General features: G+C 50.2%; 1 protein-coding gene across 12 annotated transcripts in view; it reads left to right on the top strand.

The window, feature by feature from the left end:
- The window catches only part of NLRC5 (NLR family CARD domain containing 5), a 91,833-nt gene that overhangs the window by 47,136 nt on the left and 21,815 nt on the right, over positions 1–22,882 (top strand). For all 12 annotated transcript variants that reach the window (XM_023555574.2, XM_064274005.1, XM_064274003.1 and 9 more), the window contains 15 exons: positions 922–990; positions 1,903–1,971; positions 2,701–2,784; positions 3,157–3,240; positions 6,174–6,263; positions 7,823–7,867; positions 8,864–8,953; positions 10,035–10,118; positions 12,601–12,684; positions 15,606–15,695; positions 15,889–15,951; positions 18,393–18,476; positions 20,559–20,642; positions 21,449–21,538; positions 21,931–21,996. In XM_023555574.2, coding sequence (XP_023411342.2) covers positions 922–990; positions 1,903–1,971; positions 2,701–2,784; positions 3,157–3,240; positions 6,174–6,263; positions 7,823–7,867; positions 8,864–8,953; positions 10,035–10,118; positions 12,601–12,684; positions 15,606–15,695; positions 15,889–15,951; positions 18,393–18,476; positions 20,559–20,642; positions 21,449–21,538; positions 21,931–21,996 — 1,176 coding nt within the window. The remainder of the gene's footprint in view (positions 1–921; positions 991–1,902; positions 1,972–2,700; positions 2,785–3,156; positions 3,241–6,173; positions 6,264–7,822; positions 7,868–8,863; positions 8,954–10,034; positions 10,119–12,600; positions 12,685–15,605; positions 15,696–15,888; positions 15,952–18,392; positions 18,477–20,558; positions 20,643–21,448; positions 21,539–21,930; positions 21,997–22,882) is intronic.

Raw genomic sequence — 22,882 nt, 5'->3', positions numbered from 1 at the left:
TGTGTTAACTGTTTGCATCATGCAGGAATTCTATGTGAATTATACCTCAGTAAAACAAAAGACAAGGAAAAACTGAGGGTGTTCCAGGCTCTTTAATCTGTTGTTGTGTGCTGTTGAGTCGATTCCAACTCGTAGCGACACTGTATGATAGAGTAGAACTGCCGCCATAGGGCTTCCTAGGTTTTAATATTTGCTGGAGCAGATTACCAAGTCTTTCCTACCGCAGAGCCGCTGGTAGGTTCAAACCACTGACCTTTCGGTTAGCAGCCAAGTGTTTAAACATTGCGCCACCAGGGCTTCTTAAAGGAGACTATACAGACCCCCCCAAAAAACCTCAAAAGACTTGAAGCACTCACTCAAAATGTTAAGAGTGATAATCAATATTGTCCCGAATGACTTTTCTTTATTTTCCTTTTCCTTTATTGTATTTTCTAAGTTTTCCACAAAGACTAAGTATGATTTTTAAAAAGAGAAAAAAGCTAAGTTTAAAAAGTTAAAAATGAGTTCCATTTACAAAAACGAGATGAAGGATGCCTGGGTTATAAACGACAGCCCCGTTGAGACCCTCAGTGCCTGTCCCCAACACTGGCAGTGCGATGTCTGTCCCTCGGCTGGGGTACATTAGGGCTGAGAGTTCCTTGAGTTTAAGAGGAGCCCTGACTGGCAGAGGGAGGAGGGTTTCAGTCTGGGGCCCAAACCAGAAAACAGCTTGCAGAATTTAACTTTGTTTTCATGAAGCACTTTTCAGGAAATGAGAACAGAATACGCAATAGGTAAGTTTGTGAAATCTCTGTGGTAGAAAGATTTCAGCTCAGGGAAAGTCAGGCGAAGCCTCTGCAGTTGGAGGCAGAGGTGAATATGACACAGAGCAACAGGGGCAAATAAGCTTCTCGCCTCCTCACTCCTCTCTTCTCTCTGCAGCCTGCTGCAAGAAACTGTGGTCCTCATATTTGCCCAAGAGCCGGAGGAGGAGAAGGGAACCCAGAAGAGGTAGGACTTCAATGTCCTGGCCCCAGCCTCAGTCAGCGCCACCTCCTTCCTGACCTCCACAGGTGGAGAGTGCTGTCAGACACCAGGGAGACCTTGACAAATGCACGAAGTAGCAAGAAGCAAGCAGGCTTTGCAGGGGGGATACGGCCTTAAAGAGACAGAGTCAAAGGACCGACTGCCTCCTATGTCTAAGAGTCCTGTGAGCAGGACGGGGGCCACTTCTGGAGCAGGGGTGAGGTAGCCGGAGAGTGATGCTAGGAGGCTAAAACCCTTCTGCCTCCTCCAGGGTGCCTTCCTGGCCTGCCCCAGCCTAGGTCATGGGCTCTTTGCTCCTTGGTGTCTACCCACAATTTCTTCTGTCGGGTCTGAACTATTGATGGCTTGATTGCCGTCTCTGAAGGCATCGGTGATGATGATCATGAGACTAATAACAACAATGACAAAAACAGTTACCATTGAGTCAATTGTGACTCATGGTGACCCTCATGTGTGTCAGAGAAGAATTGCAATCTACAGGGTTTTAAATGGCTGATATTTCAGAAGTAGATTACCAAGACTTTCTTCCAAGGTGTCTGTGGGTGGATAGAACTGCCAAACTTTCAGTTATAGCCAAGCACGTTAACCTTTGCACCACCTAAGGACTCCAATAATAATAACAGCCAGCTTTCACTGAGCACTTCCTATGCACCAAGCACCAAGCTAAGGCATCTCACTTACATCATCCCAGTGAGAGGTTAAGTGACTTGTCCAAGACCAAACAGCCACAGAACAGAGAAGCCAAATTAGACCCAAGGTCTGCCTCACTCCAGGCCGCGAGTGGAGACGGAAGGGTGGAAGGTGAGGCTGAGGAAGGACTTTGGAGACAGTAGATGAGGCATTGGCTCAGCCTGGCTTTGGTGCATGTCCCTCCAGGGCTGCATTTCTGGACAACCTCATGCCCCAGATGCCGTCTGAGCTGCCCCCGAGCTCCAGGAGGATCAGGTACAGTGACTACCTCCCGGCTCTGTATGTGGTTCCAGGCTTCCCCTCTCCTCGACTCAAAGCCCCAGTACGCCCCAGAGGGGACCATGGCCTGCTGTGTCCAGGAGTTGTGGCCTGACTTCCCTGCCCCTTTTCCCTGCCCAGGCCACCCCGGCAGGGCTCACGAGGCCGGCCTCTCAGTCACCACACCTTCCCCAACCCAGAGGCCCACCGCCCTTAGCTCCCCTGGCCACCAGCAGCTAGGGGTGGTGGGAACTCTGGAGGGAGAGAAAGAAAGAGTTTGGCCCTTCTTTCCTGGTCCTGGTCCTGTGCCTGGGGCTTCAGCTCAGCCCTTGAAGGACTCCTTTCTCATGTTCTGCCTGAATACACTTCTCTCTCTGATTGTCTGTCTTGCTCTTTGTCTCTCTCATATTTTCTGTTTCTCTCTGTCTCTGCGCTGTCTGGCCCTCCTTAGTCTTGTCTGTCTGTCCTCCTCTGGCTGTCTCTCTCTCTTTTCCTCCCTCCCTCCCTCTGTCTCTGAGTCTCTCTGGTTCTCCTCTGCCTGTGTGTGCCATCTTTTGTGTTTGGTATGTGTTGGTCCCTCTCTGTAGGTCTGTCTGGTGGCCCAATGAGTCCCAGTTCCTCTTCTCCTCACTCCTCACTCTCTGATGTGTGTCTGGGGTGGCGGGGCTGCTCTTGCCTCCTCGCTGGGGTCAGGCACTGCAGGGCTGTGGCTTTGCCTCTCTGCAGGCTGACTCACTGTGGCTTCCAAGCCAAACACCTAGAGCAGCTCTGCAAGGCACTGGGAGGAACCTACTACCTCAGTCACCTCGAGTAAGTGGCTGCCCCTCGGAAGGTGGGTGGGTGTGGCAGAGCGGAGCAGAGTTAGCTGGTGTTAGCAGGTTAGGGCTTTTTTTTTTTTAAGATTTACTGCTAGAGTCAGAAACACCTTAGAAAATTTGGTGAAGTTGTGACTCTTCCCTCCGAGTACAGGTCCCCCTCATTTGATACCTCCTGAGGCCAAACCCTGACCCTCCCAGGGGCCCACAAACTTCACTATAGGAACCCTGGGGGAGAGCTCGCTGACCCTTTGTGAAATCTGGCCTGGTAGCCCTGGGCTGTGTTTCACAGTTTTAGGAGATGTTGAGGGAGAGGTATGTTACCACCTACCACCCCCTAATATTTTCTCCCCATTTCCCCTCCCAGCTTATCAGGCAATGCTCTTGGGGACGAAGGTGCTGCCCTATTGGCTCAGCTGCTCCCAGGCCTGGGCACTCTGCAGTCCTTGAAGTGAGTAGCTGGGCTTGAAAATCTTCTGAGCTTTGTCCCATTGACACGGAGGATGTGTGTGTTGGGGAGGGGTCTGGGTTACTATACAGACTAAATCAGAAAATGCATGTCAATTGCCTGATTCAGTGCCCCATACGAGGTAAGGGAAAGATGCTGTTAGGTGCTATCGAGTCACTTCCGATTCACAGTGACCCTGTGTTTAACAGAATAAAACACTGCCCGGTCCTGCGCCATCCTCACAATCGTTGCTATGGTTGAGCCCATTGTTGCAGCCACAGTGTCAACCCATCTCGTGGCGAGCCTTCCTATTTTTTTGATGAAACAGTAGCTAATACTATTAAAAAAAAAAAAAAAAAACTATGGCTGCAGTTAATATAGAGCCTGGCCTCCGTGACTCAGTAAAGCAGCTCCTGAGTGAAAGTTTCATTTCCTGACGCCTGTCTCTCTATCTCTGCATTGGGCAGGTGGCCGTGGGTGGGAAGTATTACATGACTAACTTGGAGGGACTGGGGAATGATCAAAACAGGTGCCTAGGGCAGCCAGAGGGCCCTGAGTCCCGGGCAGAGAGTGGAGAGATGTCCAGGTATGGAAGGGAGGCCCTGGGAGGAGGCCAGGAACCCCAAACTTTGCCTGCAGCCGACCAGGCTAAGGCCCCTGGTGTTCTTGGCTCCCACATACCCTCTTCTCCCTGAACTCTTCTGAGTCAGACAGAGGAGCCCTGGTGAGACTGCGGAGCTCCAGGCTGGGCTTTGCTATCTACTTGCTGTGTGACCTTGGGTAGATGACCACACTTCTCTGAGCCCTTTGCTCCCAGTCAGAAAACACATAAACTGCAGAGGGTGTGGCCACGGCTTTTTGCTGGGGGCTCTTCTTGCTCAGTCTTTCCTTGGAGGGTGGGAAGAAAAGGAAGTTGCCTCTGTCCCTGTTCAGGGCCTGCACCTGGGTAGGGAGGAAAGCCCCGTGGTTGCAGGCAAATTTTATGCAAATTGAAGGCTTTCAAGCAAATCCCTGTGTGGACCTCTTAATAACCGTGGTGGCCTGGTAAGACCCCTGGGCCAAGCCTGGTACAGGAACGGAAAACTCGAATGCCTAAAGGGCGGGCAGGCAGGTGAGAGAGCACAGTGGGCCTGGTTGCAGGGCAGCAGGGAACAGTGGGGACTGGGGCAAATTATAGTGTTCATCCTGTCTAAGGTCAGCCCTGTGTGGCCAGATCTGATTTTTCAAGACAAGCTGGAAATCTGAATTTTTGTGTAATATCTCCCAATATTTTAATGTTCACAACAGATTCAAAATTATTACTAAACATTTTGCAGGCTCAACTATATTAGAAGTGAGGGCCAGATACAGGCCACATGCTGTGAGTTTGAGATCTTTGCTCTGGTTCTTTGCTCAGAAGCTCCATCCACCATCCCTCCCCATGGTGTCCCTTCTTCTTTACTGGGAAACAGACCAATTTACAGATCAGAGGGGGAGGTGCCCAAATATCTTGGATTGTTGAGTCTAGTAGGCTTACTCATTGCCATCAGTCGACAGAGTAGAACTGCCTCATAGGGTTTCCAAGAAGCAGCTGGTGGATTTGAACTGCTGACCTTTTGGTTGGCAGCCAAGCTCTTTAACCCCTTCGCCACCAGGGCTCCCTAGTAGGCTTACAATGGCCCATCCTCAGGACTGGTTTCATGGGCATGCGACTACTGTAGTCACACAGGCCCTAGGCTCAAAAGGGCCTCCTGTTTGGGGTTTAATGTTTAGTAGTTCTGAAATTATTAATGATTTAACCTTTGACCTTGTGTTTTGTAAGTGAAGGCCACTAGGACAATATGCCAGGGGCTTAGAGCTTGGGCTCATGAACAGTTCCCTTTTCCACTGCCTTCCCAGGACAAGTTCCCCTCTGCCCTCTCCCTGCCTCCACCCAGCAATGGCTACCGCCCTCTACCCCTAGCAGAGTCCTGGGCACATTTGAGGGAAGGACGAGGGTTGAATGCTTGTGCCCTGAGCAATGAGTGTTAGAACGGGGCCCCAGGCATCTGTGAGGATCTGCATTTACCCTGAGAATAAGCTCATACCCGAGGGCAAATAAAAAAACACCATATGACAACGGAGCTGGAGAAAAATGTAGAACAAAATTCTAACTCACAAATAAATAAATAAAAAGACCAGACTTACTGGTCTGACAAAGACTGGAGAAACTCCAAGCATATAGTCCCCGGGCTCCCTTTTAACTCAGTATTGAAGTCACTCCTGAGGTTCACCCTTCAGCCAAGATTAGACAGGCCCATAAAACAAAACAAGACTAAATGGACACACCAGCCCAGGGGCAAGGACGAGAAGGCAGGAGGGGACAAGAAAGCTGCTAATAGGAAACTCAAGGCCAAGAAGGGGAGAGTGTTGACATGTTGTGGGGGTGGCAACCAATGTCACAAAACAGTCTGTGTATTAATTGTTTAATGAGAAACTCATTTGCTCTATGAACCTTCATCTAAAATACAATTAAAAAAGAAAGAAAGAAAACACCATGACAGGTTGAGAGAGAGACCAGAGGAAAGGAAAAAAATTCCTACTTTTTGAACAAGAGGTTCCACATTTTCATTTTTCACTGGGCCTTGCCCCTCCTTTGACAGGTGGGGAAACTGAGGCACAACTCTGTACAGAAGCACTCTCCAGATTCATCAGACCCAGGGCACTACTGAGTTCTAGTCTCAGCTCTGTTACCAACATATCTTGTAATGTTCAGCAAGACTATGCCTCTCTCTGGGCCTCAGTTTCCTCACCTGTACAATGAGGAGCCAGAAGAGGTGCTCTCTGACCACCTGGACTTTAGTGAGTTTCCTTGCCTGGAATGTGGACAGCCTCCCCTGCCCTGTGCTCTCACCACAAAGAGGATGCTTTTGAGTCCTCAGTGACCTCCCTCAATGTCGCTTCCTGTGATTCTCCAGCCTCAGTGAGAATGGCTTATCCCTGGATGCTGTGTTCAGTTTGGTCCAGCCCTTCTCTACTCTGGAGTGGATTCTCCATTTGGACATCAGGTGAGCTTGCTTCTCAGCCTCTGACCCCAGCCTCACCTACTAGCACCACAGGCTATCAGCCCCCATGCTGGCCCCTGTGTCATGTTCACCATATGTTATCGAGATCCCCACGCAATACTGGGTCCAGTGAGCATGCAACGGGTATCTGTCGGATGGATGGATGGGTGAATGGATGGATAAATGGATGGTCAGATGGATGGATGGACGGACGGACGGATGGGTGGACGGATGGATGGATGGGTGGGTGGATGGGTAGAATAGTAGGTGGATGGGTGGAGGCTGGATGAGTGGATGAATATGGCCCAGGCACACCCATTTCTCCAAAGTCACTGTGGGACACGGCTCATCAACTCTCCCTTGCCCTTTGGATTGTCCTTGAAGACTTCTAAGAAATTCAGAGCTCCCTAGCCAAGGTGAAGTATGGTCCATTACCCTTTAAGAGTAAAGAATATTCTTAAATTGACACCTGTACTCTTCAGGAGGAAATAAAAAGCATGAAGCTATAAAGAATATTAACTTCACACCTTCATTCTTTAGGAAGAAATAAAAAGCATGAGGCTATATTATTTATTTTTTTTAAAGAAAGTCGGTATGCTAGGTAAATAGGTTCTATTCATTATATATAATAACCATCATTTATAAGGAATTTACTTCTGGTGTGTGTCTGCCATTTTCTCGTTCATCCACCACAACAACTGTATGTCATGAGATCTTTTGAATACCCCGTTTTATAGATGGAGCCCTGATGGAGAAGTGGCTAAGTGCTATGGCTGCTAACCAAAAAGGTTGGCAGTTGGAATCCACCAGCCACTCCTAGGAAACTCTATGGGGCAGTTCTACTCTGTCCTCTAGGGTTGCTATGAGTCAGAATCAACTCGACAGCAAAGATTATTTTACAGATAATAAAAATGAGACATAAAGTCTGTGGTGCCCATGGAAGGAGTCTGTGGTGCACCGTTCAGAAAAAAAAAAAAAGAAAGAAATTCGGAGCTCCCTGTATTGTATGAATCTTTTACAATAAAAGTGTATTAATAAGAAAAAAGAGAAAGGGAACTCCCTGGTTGCTATTGGGTGCTTAGGGATCCACCTTAATTGTGGGGTCACTAGAGGTGATAAGAATATAGAAGAAAAGGTACCACTCAGCCAGGCAGCCCAGTCCCCCCAGTGTCTGCCAGCCATGGTTTCAGGTGAGGTCTGCCCATTCCTCCCCAGCCCCTTCCCTGAGGATCCCAAGACTTCAAGGGGGCATAGCAGACTGACCAGCTTTGGGCAGGCCCCTGAACCTCTCCATGCCTCACCTTCTTCATCTGTAAAATGGAGATAAGAATACTCCCCTATCTCACAGTTTTATTGTGAGAATCAAATGAGATAATGTTGGGAGTGTGTATTGTGTGTGCCTTGATCTTTGTAGTTGCTGTTTAATATATTTCCAGTCATATTTGCTGAGAAAGTGGACCGCCTCCAGGCCCTCCTTGAATGGACCAGGCTGGTCTTTTGTCATGGCCTGGGAAGCGAGCCCTTTGCCCTTTCTCAGACTGCTGCCTCCTCTCTGCTTCCAGCTTAGAGAGCCAGTGCTTCCTCCTGAGAGGTGACAGAAGACGCAGGTGAGGAGGGAGTGCTCCGGAGAGGGCGGGTTCCCTTCTCCCTCTAACCCCCTATTTCTCTACCAGCGTCCCCCATCCCCAGACCCATGCTGACCACCGTTAGCCCTAGAGTTAGCCCAGGTCTGGCACACTAGAATTAATAACCCCTTCCCCCACCCCCACCCCCTGCATGTAAATTTCCAGTAATCACCTGTCTTCTCTCTTCTTGGAAGAAGGCAATGCAGCTGGAAGGGAGGAAGGGAGAGGATGACAGCAACTGGACCTAAACAGGCACTAGCAGATTACAGCTGTGCGGGAGGGCAGAGGGGAGTAGTTGTGTTTCTGCCTCTCGGGGACTTTTGCAGGCTCATGAGTCACTGCCTTTTCACACTCTGAGTACCACATTTCAGAAGCCAAGAACCGTTGGTGCTCTGAAAACATTTTCCACATCTTTGCAACAAACAATGAACAATAGTTTTAGTTCTTCAGGCATGCTCCTGGCTACCCCCTAGTGGACCTGGGCATCCTGGTCTCACTTGCCTGTGTTGGTGACCCACAAAGGGTAGCCTAATGCCAGGCCAGCTGGACAGACTGGATTCATAGCCAGTGTGTCAGACAGCCACACCAGGTGGGCTGTCTGAAGCCAGGGGTTGCCCGAGGCTTCCTGGGCTGGGATCTCTGTTTCTGGGAACCCTCTAGGCTCTTGAAACCAAAGGAATCAAATTCCAGGGAGGTAGGAGTCATTGAATGCTGGGTCGGTGTTTAGAGAGGAGGATCTCTGTCCTGACCCTCCACCTCCCCATACATCTGGTCAGGTGCTGCCCCACCTGGCCAGGTGTGAGCTGCTGCCTTCCCCTCTGTGAGCCCCAACGTCCCTTCTGTACAATGAGAAGCTACACTAAGATCTGCTGACTTGATTGTCCCTGGGACTGCCTCCAGTCCTAACTAGGCTTGGCGCGTAGGGTTCCTGTGTGGATGATTGGAACAGTCCTTTCAAAATGGTTTCTCCATTCCAAGGGATGCATTGGCTAGTGGATCATTGCCAGAGTGCCCCGCTGGAGCCCAGTTCTTGGGGTTCCGTCAGTGCTGTGTCCCCAGGAGCTTTCGGTACAGTGTTGGTCACTTCTTCTTTGGGGGGTAACGAGCATGGGGGTGAGGGCTCAGGGATCAGCTCCCTCTTTAGATCTGTGCCCTCCTGGAGTGAGGAGAGCCTGGAGGCTGAGGCCCAGGGTTTGAGAAAATGGAAAGTTTGAGAGAAGCAGAAATGAAAAAGGGATGACTTAGGGGGTACTTATGGCCCTTTGGGGCAGCTTAGCTGGCCCAGACCCCAGCATTAGGGAGAAGATTCCACATTTCTCTGAAGAAAACAGGACAGCCCAGCCACTCCCTGCTTGGAGTTGCCTTCTGCCTTTGGGGATACTCATTTTCCATAGGAAGGAGGCCGGTCTCCCTCCCCAAATACACTGCCTCCCCAAATTCTGCAGAAAGAAGGAAAGCTGCCTTTGCTTGAGGCCTGATCTGAGACTTAGGAGACTTCCCACCTCTACCACTAGGGGCTGTGAGACCCTAGCTGGGGTCTCATCTTTCTGGGCCTCAGTCTTCTCACCTAAGAGGAGAGATACCCAAGCCAAGGCCCAAATAGGGTTTTCTAGAAGAGGAGGAGAGGGAAGTGTCCCAGGCAGGAAGAACTGGGGAGTGGAAGCATTCAGTGTGGTTGGAGCCTAGAAGGGGAGGGTGGGGCAGAGTGGACCATGGAAAGACATTTTAGCTTTTAGTTAAGGGTAATGGGGAGCCACAGAGACCAGGAGTGAGGCCTGGTCAGATTTGCACAGTTAAAAGGTGAGACAGGGAAGAGTAGAGATGGATTGTAGGGGGCAAGAGTGCAAGCCCAGGGGGTATTCAAGTGGTCCACGTGAGTGATCTATGGCCTGGACTCAGGCAGGGGCCGTGGGGAGGACTTGGTGAGTGACTGGACAAAGACAGCTGGACACTCGGGGGCCTTGATTGTCACTGTCAGAGTGGTGGGGATGGTAGAGACAAGGGAGAGGAGGCGAGTACCCTGCTGGGGAGGACCTTCAGCCTGAAGGTCAGGGAGGAGGGCTGGTGGGAGAAGGAGAGAGCCCCTGGGGGCCTGGACAGAGTCCAGGGCCCTCTCTGATCCCCTGTCCTGCCCACTGCCCCTTTTCAGCCTCAGGGAGTGTCAGCTGGAGCCTTCATGCCTCAGCCGCCTCTGTGAGGCCCTGGAGAAGTGCCCAGGACCTCTGGAAGTCGAGTAAGTAGAAAACACAGCACTAGAGGAAAGAATGGGGACATCTGCCCAGTGACCTGGGAAGGGGTTTCCTGGTTAGAGGCCAGGTGAGCCTTTCCCCATCCCTGCCCTCCAGACTCCACTGGCCCTCCCCCACGGGAGTTCCCTGATCTAGGAGTAGAAGGTAGGTTGCCTCCCAGTAGCCCCTAGCCCCAGGTATGCAGTGCTGCATGGGGGCTTCCCCCTCTCTGGGTCTTCACCTTCCCCATGCACTCGACTCAAGGCACCAGGGAGCCCAGCCTGCTCCCATGCCTAGAGCCCCACCCAGGCACCCACCTGAGTCTGCCTGCATGTCTGGAGCTTACCACCTTTGAGGGCTCCTCCCCTGTAAAAAAAATGGCACAGTGGCGGCTTCTGACCTCTATTCAGCCCAAGGCTGATTCCCACGAGGCAGAGGTCAGACATGCCTCCTCTCTCTGCCATCTTTACCAATTCTGACACCAACCATCCCTCCAATGGTACCCTCTACTTCTCTACTGGGTTCCATAATTCATTGCAAAGGCCACACAGAACTCACAGACAACACTCAGATTATGGGGTTTATTAGGGAAGTAAGAGGTTACAATTCAGGCTCGGGAACACTCAGGATACAGTCTTCCATCAGGACAGCGTCTTCCCAGCTGTGCCACAGGCACGCCTCTCTCTGACCCCTCAGTCTCTGCCCTGCTCAGGCAAGTGTTATAGGGCTCTTTTAGCTCTGCAGATAAATGCCCAGAGGCACCCCGCTCCACCAGTAAGTGTCCAGGGGGCACTTGGCTTTCTTGCTTCTTTTTTCTGCCACCTCTTCTCTGGCTGTCCTTCCTTGGTGGTGGTAGGATCCTCTTCTACTCTGGAATTGAATCTCTTTAAGGCAAAACCGACCAATCCCCTTGGTGGGCTACAATTGCCTTCTTTGCACAGTCCCACCCAATAGCCTGGGCAGGAGCCACAAGACCATGGTGAGAAAGGCCACACAAAAGCAATCCATTGCACAGCATCCCTCCTCACCTGCCCCCCAGCTAACTTACCCCTGGTACCACTTCACCCACTCCAGAACACCTGGGTCTATGGCCAGAGAATGGACTTGGAATCTGGCGGAGTGACCTTGAGCCAGTAGCTTTAACTCCCTGGGCCTCAGCTTCCCCATCTGCAAATGGACGGTTGGCCTTTCCTTTTTTTTTTTTTTTTTTTTGGTCACTGTTGTGATTTTATTACAATTGCCTTAGAATGAAGAAACCCGAGACAAAAACTGCCTCACCTAAACAACCCCTTCTTTTCATCAAATCGATACTGTAATTTATCTACTTGAACGTCTACTCCTGGTCTCCTTGCATGCTCAGTTTTTACCTGTTTGCAGCCATAGACCAGGTGTCTTCCACAGTGGCCCCTTACATCATGTCTCACGGGTTCCATTTTGCTACAGCCTTTGCATTCTTGCTTTCTGGCTCCCGTCTCCAATGCCCTTCCAGCCCTTCCAATAAAGTAATCCTTGTTGACCCCTGGGTGTGGGTCCTTCCCTGCCTTTCTCCCTGTTCAAACACTCCTAGGCCTGGAGAGAGGCGTTTTTGCCATTGTTTTACAGACGTGGGATCTCACCATGTAATTTCTCGGCAAGCAGCATTTGCATCATAACAGTACAAGCATGGCTTTCCCTGAATATCAAGACATGTGGAGCCAATTAGTTTTCCTTAGGGTGGTAAAATACATAACACAAAATTTACCGTTGCAACAGTTTCTGAGTGTGTGCTCAGTGGCGTTAAGTACATTCGTGAAGTTGCGTAACCATCACTACTATCTATTTCCCCAAGTGATTTTTTAATAAATTATTTTAGAATAATTGAGACTTGATCTGAAGCCCCTTTGGCCCTGTGGAAGGACTGTGTCAATCTAGGGGACTCAGAGACTACGGGTGTCCCAGCTTCCAGATAGAGTAGAGACCAAAGGGTGGGTGTCCACAGTTTCTCCTAAGTGTCCTGGTTCTGGAGAAGTAATTGTGGTGGGTCTGGTTTTGATGGGCAATCAGAAGTGTCAGCAACCCCACATGTCCCCTTTGCTGACCTGTCGTATGCCTGAATTTCCACTCTCATACTCCCACTCTGGGTGAAGGCAGCATTCTTTTTTAAAAAAAGCTTCATCATAGCCCTCAAAATAATGATCCTGCTCACCAGTGTGGTTTGGGACAGAATCTATTAAATCCGCTTGGAAATTCACAATGCACAGCAGTCTATTAAAGGCTCTGAGAAGTCCCGCAGCAAAGAAAACGATTGCATTTGGTTTAACTCATAAGTTTCCAAACTTATATGGCCTTTGTCTTCCCTCACTCCACAACGGTATCTCAAGGACCCAGTATTTGGAGGAATGTGTGGGGCAACACCGACTTAGAGCCCATCTCCAGAAGGGCCTGGGTGTGAAGTCCTGCTCCCAGCTTTCCCCCGCCCACCCCTCACTTGGATACTTTTATCCACAGGTTGTCCTGCGAGGTCCTGAGCGACCAGAGCTTAGAGACCCTGCTGCACTGCTTACCGTGGCTCCCCCAGCTGAGCCTGCTGCAGTAAGACTTCGTCTTGCCTGGTTCAGTGCAAGGCCATCCCTCCCCTCCCCCACCCCCCGCCAGCCCCCGCTTCCCTGGGGCAGTTTCATCATATTATCTGGCACAGCTGGAGGTTCGGAGGTTCAAGTTGGCTTCCGGCTCTACTCTCATGCTTCATCAACCTTGGAGGGAGTTATTTGACCCTTCTGAGCCTCAGTCTCCTCATCTGACAAATGGGGTTAATATGCCCCAGCCCCTCCGTGCTGCCTTCCTAGGGTTGAGACTCAAACAAGACAATGGCTCTGAAAACACCTTGAGGAAGTCAGGCCTGTGACAGGTGGGGTGTCATACTTCTGCCTGTGGAAGGAGCTTTACCGGTATAGCTTGTGTGCGTGTCACACAAGGCTTTTTAAAGGTCACCATCTAACTCTGTAAACGGAGAATTTAAGCAGCGAACTCAAAAGTACTTAAAACTCTATTTTCTAATTTCAGCTCAGACTGGTTAGAATTTAAAAAGGATTTATTTAAATATTCCTCTAGGAGAGGGGAAAGCAGCTGCAGCTGAGATGGAAAAATACAGCAGGAAATTAAGTCATGCCATCGATAGCAGCAACATCAGTGCTAATGCTGAGGACTTCTGGGACGCCTAGGACAGCTCCAGGGTCTCGCTTATCCCCGGGGCCTAAAATTTTTTTTTTTTCTATGGGGGGGTGGTGAGAGGCAAGAGACGGGGGATAGTCCTGATGTGAGCAGGCTCAGCACAGCTCATGCCAACTCATGTGCCCCCTATAGCCCCACCTTGCCAGGAGGGGGAGGGTCAGGAAGGACTCCTTTGGATACAAAAGGTGATGGTGGGCTAAAATGAACAAGTAGGAAACGTCAGACCAGAGAGGAACTTCTCTATGTCTAAGTCACATAGCATCAGCCCTCAACTCCTTATCTGTCTTGGAACCAGGTGGCCAGGCTGACCCTCATCAGGGCTTAAACTTTGGCTTACTCAACCCGTATTTCTTGCATACCTACTATGTGCCAGGCACTATTTGGAATGCTGGAGACATGCAGAGAAAAAAGAAAACTGACTAGGTCCTTGTCTTCTTGGAGCTTACCTTGTAGGAGGGGGAGCTGGACAATAAGCAAGGTCAAATCCAATAAGATGAATTCAAACTGTGATAAGATATTTTTCAAGGCAATGTGGTTGTGAGTGCCTTGGGAGGTGACTTAGACGATGGCAGGGGCGGTCAGGGAATGCCTCTGAGGAGAGACACCTGAAGGAGCAGGAGGAGCCAGCCCTTTGTGATAAGCAGGGAATGGCATTCCAGGCAGAGGGAACAGCATGGGTGAGGCCCTGAGGCTCAGCTTGGTGAACTCAAGGAACAGCCAGGAGGCTAATGCAATGAGAGCACAGTGGCTGGCAGTCCCAGGAGAGGAGGTGGAAAGGTGGGCAGGGGCAGGTCACCCAGGGCCTGGTAACCATGGAGGAGTTTGGGTTTTCATCCAAGGGAACTTGAAAGGCAGGGGAATGGTTTGTGTTTTCAAAAGCTCAGCCTGGCTGCGAGGTGAAGGGATTGAGGAGCAAGACTGGCAGTGAGAGTGGAGAGGAGGCTGTTTGCAGCCAGGGTGGGAGATGATGATGACTGGGAATCCTGTGTGTGGTGTGTGTGTGCGTGTGGTGTGTGTATGTGTGTGTGTGGTATGTGTGTCTGTAGAGCGTGTGATGTGTGTGTGTGTGTGGTGTGTATGCGTGTGTGTGGTGTGTGTGTCTGTAGTGTGTGTGATGTGTGTTGTGTGTATGTGTGTGTGGTATGTGTGTCTGTAGTGTGTGATGTGTGTGGTATGTGTGTCTGTAATGTGTGTGATGTGTGTGTGGTGTGTGTATGTGTGTGTGGTATGTGTGTCTGTGATGTGTGTGTGTGGTGTGTGTATGTGTATGTGTGGTGTGTGTGTGAATGTGTGTGTGGTGTGTCTATATGTGTGTGTGGTATGTGTGTCTGTAGTGTGTGTGGTGTGTGTATGTGTGTGTGTGGTATGTGTGTGCGGTGTGTGTGTGTGTGGTGTGTGTATGTGTGTGTGTGTGGTGTGTGTGCATGCATGTGTGTGGTGCATGTGTGTGTGTGGTGTGTGTCCATGTGTGTATGTGTGTGTGGCGGTGCAAGGGAAGTAGGTGGATTCGGGTGGATCTTGGCAGTGGAGCTGATGGGGGGTTATGGGGTAAGAGAAAGGGAGGCATCAGGGATGCTCTGAGGGGAAGGCAGAACATTCTCATTTTCTCTAAGGCAGTGCTTCCTAATTAGGGGCAATCCCCCCGCCTCGAAACAGGGGCCATTTGGCAATGTGGCTGAGACATTTTGGGTTGCCATGACTGGGGGTAGGTGGGTGCTAGTGGCAGCTGGTGAGTAGAGGCCAGGGATGCTAACATCCCGCAGTGCACAGGGCAGCTCCCACGACGGTTATCCAGCTCCAGACCTCCATAGTGCTGAGGGTGGGAGATTGTGCACTAAAGGCCTGGAGATTCCTGCTCCCTCTCAGCAAGGACTCACCTGTTAAATTCTGTGTTTGCCGGTAACAGCAAGAGTAGTAATGACAGCAAGCATCGGCATCCTGCTAGGCAGTTCACAAGCTTGATATCATTACATCCTCATGGCACCCTGAGAGGAAGGCATCCATCCCATGATTTATCCTGTTTTCCAGATAAGGAAACAGGCTCAGAGAGGTTAAATGATGTTCAGCGTCACACAGCCTAATCCAAACTAAGATTTAAACTCAGGTCTGCTCCACCATGCCCCTATTTGTCCCACCTGCCCCGCTGCCTTCTATTGCTTTGCTGACCCTGCTGGCCCTCCCTCCTCCCTTGCCTGTCCCCTCCAGCCTACCCAGGTCCCTTGTCCACTGGCCATACTTTGCAGTGATTTGCTGATATAGGGCCATGCCCCTTCTGTTCTCAGGCTGAGTAAGACGAGACTGTCCCCAAGGAGCCCCTTGCTGCTGGCCAACATCTTCAGCTTGTGCCCACGGGTTCAGAAGGTGGAGCTCAGGTGGGCAGTAGCCTGGGCCACTGGGACAAGATTCTGGGAGGGTTGTGCCTGGGGTCTGGTGGGTATGAGGGGTTGGGCTGGAGGCGGTAGGGCTCAAGCCAGAGGCTGTGCTTCAGAGAGAGCGGTGACTGTCCCCTGGGGACATCCTGAGGCTGTGGCCAAAGGGGACTGACCCAGGTACTGTCTGCTCCAGGTACCCGCATCACGTGTCCCTACACTTCAGGTCCAGTGAGGAGCAGGAAGGCGTGGACTGCAGGTAAGTGGCCCGAGCCATACCCTGGCATCCAGGGGTCACTGGGGCTGAGCAGACATGGCCTCCCAGGTACCCAGAGCAGAGCAAAGACTGCCTGACCCAGCTTGTTCCCCTGCAAGGACCCACCAATCGAACTTGTTTCATCCAAGCTGCTTTTACAAGAGGAAGCAGAGGCCCAGAGAGGGTCAGTCTTTGCCCAAGGGCACACAGCAAGTCCATGTCAGACTGAACCAGAACTCAGGAAGCCTGGGAATGTGGAAAGGGCTTTGCAGCATTCGCATCAAGCTTTGAATCCCAGCTCCACAGAGAACCTGGTGCTACATGTGCCCTGGGACTTTGGGCGAGTTACTTAACCTCTCTGATCCTTGGCTTCCACAGCTATAGACAGGAGCCACTATATTGCCAGGAGTTTGTGAGGATGAAGGGAAGTGACATGTAACATACCAGGTGCTCATAGATGCCGGTGTCCTTGCCCCTGCTGGCTCCTGGACCAGTGCTCTGTGGTTGCATCAAGTGGGAGGCAGGAAGATATTGCACTGGGGTCAGGATAAGGGAGGAGGGCTGGAATTCAGAGCTGCTGATTCCTGTAACTATTTGATACCACTGGCTTCTTGAACCATTTCCTTCTCCTCTCTGAACCTCAGGCTCCTCAACAGTGAAATACAAGAAATAGGGCACTGCCAATCTGCAAGGTGTCATGCTAAGAGCCTTACACGTATTAACTCATACCAGCCTCACAGCTGTGGTCACACAGCAGGAAGTGGTGGAGTTGAACGTGAACTCAGGCAGCCTGGTCCTGTTCCTAGCCCAGAGGTGGGCAAAGTTTTTCTGTAAAGGGTTGCCAAAAAAAAAAAAAAAAGAGCCGCCATTGAGTTGACTCTGACTCATGGCGACCCCATGTGTGTTAGAGTAGAACTGTGCTCTGTAGGGTTTTCAATGGCTGATTTTTCAGAAGTAGATCGCCAGGCCATTCTTCTGAGGTACCTCCGGGTAGACTGAAACTTCCAGCCTTTTGGTTAGTAGCCAAGCACGTAACCATTTGCACCACCCAGGGTAGTAAATATCTTGGGTTTTGAGGCCATATGGTCTCTGTCACTACTCAAATGCTGCTGTTTTGTAGCTTGAAACAGCCATAGATGATACATAAACAAATGAGTGTGGCTGTGTTCCAGTAAAAGTACAGTTATGGACAATGACATTTGAATCTCATATAGTCTTTATGTGTCATGAGATAGGATTCTTTTGTTTTGTTTTCAACCATTTTAAAATGGAAAAAACCATTCTTAGCTCTCAGGCCATACAGAAACAGGCAGCTGTGGGCTGTGGTTTCCTGTCCTAGCCCAACACTACTCCAACTTATAAGTCAGGATTTTCCAAAATGTAGGACCTAGACCATGATGAGATGATTTTTAGCAGGTTGGACAAATAGTAAGGTTCAATATGACTGAATCCGTTACTGAGAAAATTACTCCCTTTTCAATCCTCTTTTTTCGGATTAGGGCAGGGCGGAAGTCTCAGCGGGGTGTTAGTGTATCTGTACACCTCTCCAGCACTTGCTAACCTCCCTTTTTAACAGAATGCTCTCAGCAGCCCTCATCAAATTTAATAGTGATGACATTTTGCTTTCGTTTTATGTGTTTTTATGCTTCTGGTCCAATTAGTGACAGCTTTCCATTTAAGTTAATGGTATAAGGTCTCCTTTTAAAATAAATGTGTTATTTATTTATTTTTAATTAGCTGATTCCAAGAAAATATTAAGTAAATGATAGTATAATATGGAATTTAGGAATATGGAAAAATCATGAAGATAAACAGTGATCAAAAAATTTGACAGCGATTTTAGAGACTTCCTGATTTTAAGATTTTTATTTTTTAATTGCTGGCTGTCGTAGCCCCTTAATTTGCCTACATTGTGTGGTCTCATTCTAGACTTTTCAAAGGTAGACTTACTGCGACTTTACCCCAGCATCAGTAGCCCTCTGCAGCAGCAGGCATCACGCATATCCCCTTCCCCATCTCCATTCTGTTCCTTACCCCGAGGGTAGAGAGGCGGGGAGATTCCCGAGTCATTAAAATGACCCCAGAGCTGCAGTTCTTCAAACTTGAGCTTGAATCAGAATCTTCTGGAGGGTACATTAAAGCATGGATTGCTGAGTCCTGCCCCAGAGTTTCTCACTCAGTGGGTCGGGGCTGCAGTCCCAGAAATTGTCTTTTAACAAGTTCCCAAATGATGCCAATGCGGATCCTAGGACCACACTTTGAGAGCCACTGGTCCAGAGAGAGTGGGGCACCAGGTGGGATCTGCTGGGGGTGGGAGTGATGGGTGCCGGATATTTCCAGAGTATCTGTGCTTGGAGCTCAGAGGCTGCCCTGGGGCCTAGCTGGGCAGAGGAGGTCTGAGTGACTAAGCCACCTATCCCCTGCTCATTCCTCCCCACCAACAGGTTCATGGGCTGTGGCCTCCTCCAGGAGCATGTGGAGCCACTGTGCTGGTTGCTGAGCAAGTGTGAAGACTTCAGCCAGCTGGAGTAAGTTGGGAGCAGGGCACAGGAGCGTGTGCCTAGGTGGCACTGGAGGTGTGTGTCTGTGCATATGCGTGTGCGTTCATGCAGGTGTGCATGCCTAACCTTTCAGGACCAGCTGCCAAAGGACTCCTGGAACTCCAGACCCATTGTATCTTCCCCAGTCCCTCGTCCCTGCCTGGTGGACCTAGGTTCATAGTGTGGTCCTTGATCTAACTTGGGGAACCCTTCACAAAAGGCCCCTAGCCTCAAGCTCTGCTGGCTGGTGGGTTCTGAAATGCAGGGCCCGTTGGTTTGCTTGGCAGGTGGTTGAAAGTACCAAGAGCTCAGCGTGAGGAGGGGCCGGGAGTCAGCCAGGGTAGGGACTTCTGGGCTCTGGTATTGTTGAGAAGGGGATGGTTTGTGTAGCCTGTCTTAGGTACCCAAATAGGGCAGCCCCTTCATGGGTGAAAAAATAATAGTAATAATAATAACTAGCATTTATTGAGTACTTTCTCCCTGCCAAGCCCTGTGCTTTCCATGTATTAACTCTTTATTTGTTGTATTAACAACCCTGTTACTGTTGTTGTTGTTAGGGGCCATTGGGTTGATTCCAACTCATAGGGACCCCATGAGATGCAGTAGAACTGCCCCCAATGGGTTTTCTTGACTGTAATCTTTACAGAACCAGATCGCCAGGTCTTTCTCCCCACAGAGCCGCTGGACAGGTTCGAATTGCCAACTTTTCGGCTAACAGCCGAGTACTTAACCATTGTGCCATCAGGGCTTCCAACAACCCTAGGTACTATTATTGTCCCCATTTTACAGATGAGGGCACTGAGGCACAGAGAGATTAAGAACTTGCCCAAGGTAACACAGCTAGTATGATGCAGAATCTTTGCTAATAACTATCAAAAATCTAGTATACGGCCAGTGGGAAATAAAGGCAGCTGTTTAAAAAAAGAATATGTGTATTTCCCTGGGTGGCACAAACAGCTTACGCTCAGTTGCTGACCAAAAAGTTGGCAGTTTGAATCCACCCGGTGGCACCACGAAAGAATATCCTGGTGATCTACTTCCGTAAGATTACAGCCATTGAAAAGCCTGTGGAGTACAATTCTACTCTGACACACTTGAGGTCGCCATGAGTCAGCCATGGGTTTGGGTATAGATATAGATATACACACTTCACTGGGTGACAAAAACGGTTTGCGGTCAGCCATTTATTGAAAGGTTGGCGGTTTGAATCCACCCAGCGACACCGTAAAATAAGTGAAGTGAAACAAGTTTCAGATTGTCATAATCAGGGCAAAATGGGTTCGAAACAGTAGGATGAAAATCAGATATTCCAGATTATTGTATTTCTCAGACTGTAGTCAAAACCACAGAACCTTACAAGGAAAGGAAGTAAGAAAGTGTCCAAGTTCAGTTTTCAATGTTGCAGTCCCAAATTCAAAGAAGAAATCTCTTTGTTAAATGAATCCTCCACACGTTTTTCTTTTTCCGGAATTTACATGTGTTCAAAAAGTGTGGCTCCCAGCTGGTGCAGGCTAAGGGCAGAGTAGAAGCTCATTGGTTTTCCCCTAACTCCCGAAAGCCTACTGGAGGCACGTGAGCCCTGGGAGTGGTCACCAGATATTGAAAGGGACGATGAGGGCTGGTTGACTGTGGTGCTGGAGAGAGGGACAGTAATGGTAAATACAGGAGCTGTTGTTTCGAAGGTGGTGATAATTCTAGTGGTGATGGAGATAATGGTGATGGTGGTAATGGGTGTGGTGAGTCAAGTTGGTGGTGATCGTGATGGTGGTGGTGGTGGTGTTGGTGATGTTCATGGTGGTGGTGATGTTCATGGAGGCGGTATCAGGCATGGTGATGTGAAGTACATAGTAGTGAGGGTGCTGGTAGCAGTGATGGAGTTGTGATCATGGTGGTGGTGGTGATGATGATGATGGTGATGTTGAGATGGTAGTGCCTGTGATGGCGGTGATAATGATAGTGCTGTGTGAGTAGAGTGCCAGTCATGGTAGACCCAGTGGTGATGGTATCAGTGGAGGCAGAGAGTGAGGAGGCATGTCTGACCACCAACCATCCTCTTCTTACCTCTTGCAGCCTCTCAGGAAACCTGTTGGGTGATGATGGCCTCAGGAGCCTCCTGGAATGTCTGCCTCAGGTGTCCATCTCTGGTTCACTTGAGTAAGTGAGGAATGACCTTGGAGACAGCTAGGAGGGAGACTTCCCTGGGCCAAGAGCATTAACAGGGTTCTTTTGAGAGCGTCCCTGGAGAACTCCAGAAGACAAGGACTTGTAAGGGGAAAGAGTGTTTCTGACCTTGACTCTGCTAGTCCTGGGTCCTTCCTCCTTCCTTCAAGCCCACCATGGGAAAAGTACCCCCCCACCTCACCCCGGCCAGATACCCAGGAGAAGCTATGTCTCACAAGAAAGTGGATCCACTCCTGCATGTAACCCCTTCCAGAGAAGGTCATCGGTGGGGCAGGGAATGGACAGTTCACCATTCCTAACCAGCTGGTCTGGGATTTCAGCCACCCCAGCTCCTGGTCCATCCCGCCCCTGAAACTCCTCTGACCCAATCTACAGGACACAGTTTTAGAGTGTGTCCCCCTAGCAGACAGAGTCCCTAGGAAGTCATCCACACTCTCACCAGAATGAGGGTACAACCTAAGTTGCTAGGCAACTGAGCTTTGTACTCTGGGAGTCTCTCATCCATGTGGGAATGGAGCCACCAGCCTGGCCCCTCAATACCCTGTCCCTAACCACGTTGTGTGCCTCACCCCAGATCAGAGTGTGGTGCCAGTGCTGCCCATGTGGGGTAGGGGCCCCTCAGGATCTCTCTCTGGCCTTCAGTGTCTCCATCTGCAGGATGGACCCTTGGACATTGAGGCCTCTCTTCTCAGATCTGACAGCTGCAGGCAAGGGGAGCTGGCCAGGGCTCTAACAGGTCCTGCCCTCACCCCCAGTCCTGAGCCTCATTTCTCTTCTAGTCTGAGCCACAACAGTATGTCTCTGGAAAGTGCCCTGTACCTGGTGGAGACCCTCCCCTCCTGCCCAGGCGTGGGGGAGGCCTTGGTGAAGTAAGGAGATGTTAGCGCCCCTTGTGGATGGTGGGGGAAGCAAAACTCACACACTGGAAGGCCCTATCTATGGGGCTTGGGGGAATCCCTGCCTCTCTCCCAGCCTCAGTTTCACTGAACATGGGATCATAATTTCCGTGATTCCCTGATGCCCGGGGGCCATGGAGAACAAGGAGGTCACGGGACGGGGCAGGCTAGGTTTAAGCATCCTCATGGAATGAGTTTGGGGGTCTCCCCTGGTTGGCAAGAGCCTTCCCTTCCTTCCCTGGCTTCCTGCTTGCTTGGGTTCCTGTGGGCCCTGCCCCGTTCTCTCTCTGCACCCCACGGGCCCCTGGGTCCTAGGATGCTGGTGGGTCTGAGCCTCGAGCCTCCCCACACCCCTCTCTCTGCAGCCTGGGCCCTGAGCAGAGCTTCCAGATTCAATTCTCCAGGCAGGAGGAGGCTGGGAAGACACTGAGGTAACTCCTGGTCTGGGGTGATGGGAAGAGGGGAGGGTGGGGAGAGGAAGTGGTCACTGCGGCAGCCTCCATGCCTGCTTCTTTGTTGAGCCCTGTCGTCCTTTAGACACTTCTAGCTCACTACCTGGGCTAGACTCTCCCAGATCTGAATCCTAAGCCCCCACACCCCAGCCCTCTGGTGGGGCTTTCACGTTGTTCTTGTACATCATAGCCATGTCCCAACTATAAATCTTGAGGTTCTGAGTGTTGGGGTTAAGAGCGCAGACTCTGGAGCCAGCTAGGGATACATCCCAGCTCTACCACTTACCAGCTGTGTGACTTTGGACAAGTTGCTTAACATCTCTGTGTCTCAGTTCCTATTTATTTATTTATTTTTAAATTATCTTTTTTTTTTTTTTGTATTTGAGATGAAGGTTTACAGAACAAACTAGTTTCTCATTAAACAGTTATTATACATATTGTTTTACGACATTGGTTAACAACCTCATGACATGCCAGCACTGTGCCTTTTCAACCTTGGGTTCCCTAGCACCAACTTTCCTGTTCCCGCCTGCCATCTAGTCTTTGTCCCAGGGCTGGTGTGCCCCTTTAGACTTGTTTTGTTCCATGGGCCTGTTCAGTCTTTGGCTGAAGGGTGAACTCCAGGAGTGACTTCATTACTGAGCTGAAAGGGTGTCTAGCGGGTGTACTCTCAGGGTTTCTCTAGTCTCTATCAGGCCAGCAAGTCTGGTCTTTCTTTTTTAGTTAGAATTTTGTCCTACATTTTTCTCCAGCTCTGTCTGGGACCCTCTATTGTGATCCCTGTCAGAGTAGTCGGTGGTGGTAGCGGGGCACCATCTAGTTGTACTTGACTCAGTCTGGTAGAGGCCATGGCAGATATGGTCCA

The sequence above is a fragment of the Loxodonta africana genome, chromosome 21 (assembly GCF_030014295.1).
Source record: "Loxodonta africana isolate mLoxAfr1 chromosome 21, mLoxAfr1.hap2, whole genome shotgun sequence".
Taxonomy (NCBI): Eukaryota; Metazoa; Chordata; class Mammalia; order Proboscidea; family Elephantidae; genus Loxodonta; species Loxodonta africana.
This window is presented reverse-complemented; position numbering and strand designations above follow the sequence as displayed.